This window comes from Acanthisitta chloris, unplaced genomic scaffold (genome assembly GCF_000695815.1).
Source record: "Acanthisitta chloris isolate BGI_N310 unplaced genomic scaffold, ASM69581v1 scaffold27616, whole genome shotgun sequence".
In the NCBI taxonomy this organism is placed as follows: Eukaryota; Metazoa; Chordata; class Aves; order Passeriformes; family Acanthisittidae; genus Acanthisitta; species Acanthisitta chloris.
Window position 1 is genome coordinate 10,760 of NW_008679162.1, and position 5,994 is coordinate 16,753.

The 5,994-nt window shown below is 40.9% G+C and overlaps 1 protein-coding gene across 1 annotated transcript in view; it reads right to left on the reverse strand.

The window, feature by feature from the left end:
* LOC103804581 (transmembrane protease serine 11E-like) overlaps positions 1 to 5,994 on the reverse strand; it is a 39,542-nt gene that overhangs the window by 4,673 nt on the left and 28,875 nt on the right. The window contains exon 6 of the mRNA XM_009077194.1: positions 2,577 to 2,615. Within this exon, the coding sequence (XP_009075442.1) occupies positions 2,577 to 2,615 (39 nt within the window). The remainder of the gene's footprint in view (positions 1 to 2,576; positions 2,616 to 5,994) is intronic.

Consider the following 5,994-nt stretch of genomic DNA (forward strand, 5'->3'; position numbering starts at 1 on the left):
ACGTTATAGTCAAAAGCAGCAGCAATACCACAGCAGATTGAAAGCCGTTCATAAATTTGGAAGGAAAAAGAGAAGTCACACAATTTTGAGAAGCTTGTGTACCCAGGGTAGAATCTGTCCTCTTCTAAAATTTAAAGCCACAATGAAGTGAAATCAGTGAAACCTAAATCTACCCATCAAAACGTTTTGTGTGAAAGACAAACTCCAGAATATACCATAATTGGTGTATGCAGTAACATTTTTACCTCCTGAAAGCTGTTTGTAATCCTCAAGTACTTGTCCTAAAACTGCACAATACTATGCAACTGAGCAGTCAGTGTTCAAAACACAGAGGAAGAATTCACACAACAACAGCACTTAAAACGGACCCAAAAAGTGATTAAATTTAATCTTCCATTACTTGACAGCCTGCTGATAAGGAACTGATCAAACCTTCTCAGACTTTAAAAAAACCTCATAAGCAAAGACAGCTTTTTATGACTATTAAATCTCCAAACAAGCTGACTTCCTTCTCTGAAAGCTAAAAACATCTTTAAAACAAACTATCTCAATCTAACCCCTACAGAAATACCTTGAGAAGACCAATCATATTTCCTTATATTTCCATGATGAATAATTTTGTGCTGCTAGCTATTCCAAATTCCAGAACATTTTTGTTATAATCACAGGCTGATGTAACTTCTGTATGTTTCCTTATGGTCCTTCCTTCCTTCCAATGCACACTAAAGAAAACAACACACTCCCAGTTTCTGCAAACACATAGAAAGTCATTGTTCCAAACTCTTCTGCATGTGCCCAATCCTACCAGCTTTTGGGGCACTTCTCACTCACAGGCTGTGGTAGAGGTCTCTGCTAGGCTGCCATCTGTAAAGCACCAAACAACATGCTGGAGGTACATGTTCAGGTGTAAATCTCATCACATAATGGGTTTATAGGAAAATAACAGGGAGCAAGGCAGAGATGAATTGTTATGCTACACCATCCAAAACAGGTGGATATAAAACAGATTCTGCAGTTGCTGTTCCAAGATGCAGTACTAATACATATATCAGGTAGACAGAGGGCAGGGTGTCTGCCCTGTGCAGGCAGAATTAGGTTTGATAAAGTATTTAAATTTATTTAAATACGTCTTAATTTATATTAGAGTTTGCTTCTAACTATAATCTGCTCAAATATAAAATCCACTCAAATCTGTGATAAGGACTCTACTTCGTTTAGCACATTTTAGTACACATTTCAGCTAGCTGTTGTCCCTGACATTAAAGCAGTCAGCTAGCCCAAAATATTAAGTTCCTTTATTTATTGGAAGTTATTGGATCTGTGTGTCCAAATACATGGCTAAGCAGACACATTTTAAAAGCTCTCACTGCTACCAACAGCAACTAGTAGGCTAGTAAATAAGCAAGTGTCCTGAACATTACAGGGCTCAGCCCTCACTGAGGGCTCCTCACAATGGTCCTGTGATCCTTGATGGCAGCGTTTACATTTAAGACAGCATGTTCCACCTTCCAGACCAGCACTGCTGGAGGCAGAAGCTTGTCTGAGGCACTTAGGCAGCAGGACTTGCATATTTCCTCTCTACCCAATGCACAGAATTTCCATAAAGCTCTCAGCACTTGCTCTTTTCTCGTTGCTTGCTCTCTCGTCACAGAATTGCTGATATTTTTAACAGAAGGAACATATCACTGCAAAGAAAATGACCAGGGCACTCTGCAGTGGGTGTAGACTTTTTCTAGGAAGGTTTCTTATCTCATCACCAATATTTTCAAGCCAGTCTTCCTTTGTATCTGTCGTGGTTTAACCCCAGGCAGCAGCCAAGCCCCACACAGCTGTTTGCTCACTCCCTCATCAGGAGGATGGATGAGAGAATGGGATGGGTAAAAGCTAGAAAACTCATGGGTTGAGATAAAGACAGTTTAATTGTGAATGCAAAAGCTGTGCACATGAGCAAGGCAAAACAAGGAATTAATTCACAGCTTCCCACGGGCAGGAGGTGTTCAGCCACCTCCAGGAGAGCAGGGCCCATCACACGTAATGGGCACTTGGGAAGACAAATGCTATCAATCCAAACATTCCACCCTTCCTCCTTCTTCCTCCCACTTTATAAACTGAACCTGATGTCATATGGTATGGAATATCCCTTTGGTCACTTTGGGTCACCTGTCCTGCCTGTGTCTCCTCCCAACCTCCCATACACCCCCAGCCTCCTTGCCAGTGTGGCAGTGTGGGAAGCAGAAACGACCTTGGCTCTGTGTAAGAACAAAAACGTCTCTGTATTTTCAACCCTGTGTTCTGCATAAATCCAAAACATAGCCCTGTACAATCCACTCTGAAGAAAGTTAACTCTACCCCAGCCCAAACCAGCACAGTATCCCAGAAGACATTAATGAAACAGGCTTCCTTGTGACTAAGCAGGGTTTCTAAACACACTGCTCATCTGTGTGAAATACAAGGTCATATTCATTAGACAGAAGGATAAGAAAAGGCTTTTAAGGCCAGGAAAAGTGCTCAGAGACTCTTAATAGTAATTTTTTTAAAAAATAGAGATTTCTCATGCTTAAAAAAACCTCACTTACTGTCATTGAAGAGGGCTTCTGCTCTTTTTGGTTCCATATCTGAAACAAACAAACAGTCAGTGTAAGGCCAGGATAGCACAGACAAGGTTTCCCATCTGTATGGTCATCCCACCTGACAGCTATTTATGTACAGGGCACCACAGGAGGCATGGATGAGGGGGGCTGCTAGAGAAACCAGTGTAGCTCATATGTTATCATGTTCTTGTGCTGGCTGTTGCACTCTGTTGTGCTGCTTCTTGTTCCCCAGCCAGTCAGTATCCTCTGAGGATCAGGAACAGGGTCTCTCCCTCCCTGTTGGACCCTGATGTTTCTGGAGGTGAGCACAGGCAAAGCAAGTCCTGTATTACTCAAGATTCACAATTTTGTTAGGGAGGTTTTTAGGGTGGAAAGTTTGAAGCTCCTTTTTTTATGGTAAAATTTCAAATGGCTGCATTTTACACTAGTGTGAGGGCCAGAGAAGACTGGGTACCCACTCTATGCCCTCTCTGAGATCAGAAGGCACTCACTTCACTCCAGCAATGCAAGCTTACAATACCAGCAGCTCACTCGTTTCTCCTGTCTTATTGGTACACTATTAATACTAAAATAGATAGGTAATAGCAGTTTATTACATGGCACAGCAGGTTCTAGCAATACATTCCCTCCTTTAACATGCATGCTGTATGTTTATTAATAATACAGTATGCTCATGCCAACAATAAAAAGCATGGGCTCAATGTCTAAGTCTATCCCCCTTTTTCCAGAATCTTGTTTTTCACTAGAGCTACCATTGTAGTTTACAGCATTCAACACAATTTTAAAAAATACTAATAATTTTAAAAATCACAGTTTCAATACCTTTTTTAGTTATATAGTGATTCTGGTACAGTGTCAACAACTTTGTATTTTGCAGCTGGATAGCCATTCTCAGCAGATTTCTGTCCTTATTCACTTCCTTCATTTCTCTTTGTTGCTACACAGAATAATATCCCACACCGAGTTAGGAGGAGTATCTTTTGAATGCAAAGAGCTCTGGCTCATACTTGCCACCTGTTAGCTTTGTATCATGTGTGTTTTGCTTGACACTCCTTCAGGTATGCAGGGTGAATTGCTGTTTGCAATCCACCTGTACTAGACGTGTACTCATTCATTTCTTAATGTGACCTTAAGCAGATTATGATAGAAGAAGGAAGCAACCAGAACTCCAGGACATGTACTACTTGACTGTGGGGAATGTTGCAGAGCAAAGGCAGTGCTAAGGCTGCTGTATGTGCATGCAACCACTGCTTTATTTTGTAGGGATGGGAGGTGAGTTAAAACTGGACATTTTTATAGCAATACAGTCTTACTATGAACTAGGAACTAGGAACTGTTCACATAATAAAGATAACAAAGTTCTACTGGTGGGCAAGTGACAACTTTCGAGATCTCCTTTCAAGTAAAAATGCTCACTTGTACTTTCTCAAAGAAGGAGGAAAACACTAAAGTACAGGTACTTTTGTATTTTGGTAACGCTGGTTATATTCTGTGAATTTCCATGGCTAATATGGTTGATTGACTCTGAGATCCCTTACATCAAAATGTAATAATACCAGAGAGTAAAAGCTAGGCCAGCAGAGAGATTCAGCCTTGGTGTAAACATTGTTTACTGAGCTGTGCTTAGGATTTGGCTACTTCCCCTGCATGTTTGTATTGGCAAGAAGTGCTTAGCAAAATCTGGCCCTACTTGTTTATTTCAACTATGATGAGTATCCAGTGTCTTCCTAGAAATTCATACAACCTTCAGAACTAGCTCATCACTCGAGTCATGCATTATAGCTAGAAACTCTTAAGAAACCAACAAATGTAATTCACAATGAAAGAGGACCTTTTGCCTTCAAGTGCAATATTGATAACAATGGTTTTCTAGCTTCTCTCTGGGTGGAGAGACATTTACCTCATAATGCCTAATTATAAAGCCTGCAGTCAATTATTAACACTTACATTATGTTGCAAAGCTCATCAAGAAGACAAAAGGAGCAACCAGCTTGTTCAAGTGCAGTGCCGGAAGCAATTCAATTGGCATGTTCTCACTGCATCGAGTTTTGCTGTGAGTCACACAGGTGTTCTGCAAGCCACCTGTCTATATCTCTGTTTGCCTTTTTATGAGGCACCTAGAAAAAAGTACAAACCTCAAATGGGCAGAATTTTACCCATTGCTTCCAGCTTGATGGACTGCTGTGTAATTGGAGAAACAAGCTTTCCACACATACACTGCAAGCTGTACAGCTTTGAATTTCAGCATATTTTGTAATATATCACTAATGTGCAGCTGATGTACTCTCCTACCCACCCACTGCTGAAGGAGAAAAGTCAGTGACACGTGTCAATAAATTCAGTGCTCTATTCACTAGGGTAGGGGCACTGCTCTGATTTAAAGATCTGCCATATAAAGTGCCCTGACAACCTACCCCACACTGAAATATGCTGGAACACAAGTACTAATGAAAATGCCACAGCAATGGAGAAAACCTCAAAGTAAACCTCAAAGCTTTTAACAGGTGAAAGCAGATCTGTCCAGCAGCAGACCTGGGAAGCCATCATACAGATCAGGACTCGTGAAATTAAGGGCACAATACCCAGGCCTCAAAACCAAGATCCCAAACCCAGAGCACACATGTATGTTTGGAAACCTGAACTAAAAATTGACACTATTTTCAGCCAAGCCAAGCCCACAGTAGATCCCATCAAAAGCAGGGAGCACTTTGGGTTGCATGATACTGCCGAGAGTCGTGTTGCTTACTGGCTTAGCTTGCTAGGGGCTTGCCTTCATTTCTTACTAGTTTCACAGTTTGGCCTGGTCAGGAGCACAGCTGTTCACATTGTGCTGGCCAATATGTTGCAAGCTCTGCCTTGAAGCAATCCCTTGTAAGGCACGAGAGACAATTTCGCTGCCCTGCTCATTTACTGGTTGCCCTAGTTGTTTGCACTACCAAGAAAAAGCATCAATTAGTAACAATTAAAGTGTCATATCTTGTCCCAGCCACATACAGCTGCAAAAGTAGTTGTTTGTGCCACATTTAGGAAAACAATATTCAGGCTTCTGCTGTAAACAAGAACAAGTTGAACTTGAACATGCATTGCCTACCTGTCAAATGAAACCTGGTATTGAATTCAAGCTTACTTAACTTAAAAATGAAAACTAATGTTTAAATTAAAATCACAGCTATCTATTGAAATGCAGGTTAGGGATTCTAAGAAGAGGGCACTGTTCTCCAACTGGACAAGCAATTTTATTAATTGTTATTTTGATTATTTAGTAAATGGAATAACTCTAAAACACACAACCTGTTTTTCAGTAGTATTTAGCAGATTCGGTCATGTTCCAAAAACTGCACCCAAAAGAAACTGCAGGAATTTCCTGAAACATGGCTAAACATGAGCTTTGTGCTCAGCAGGA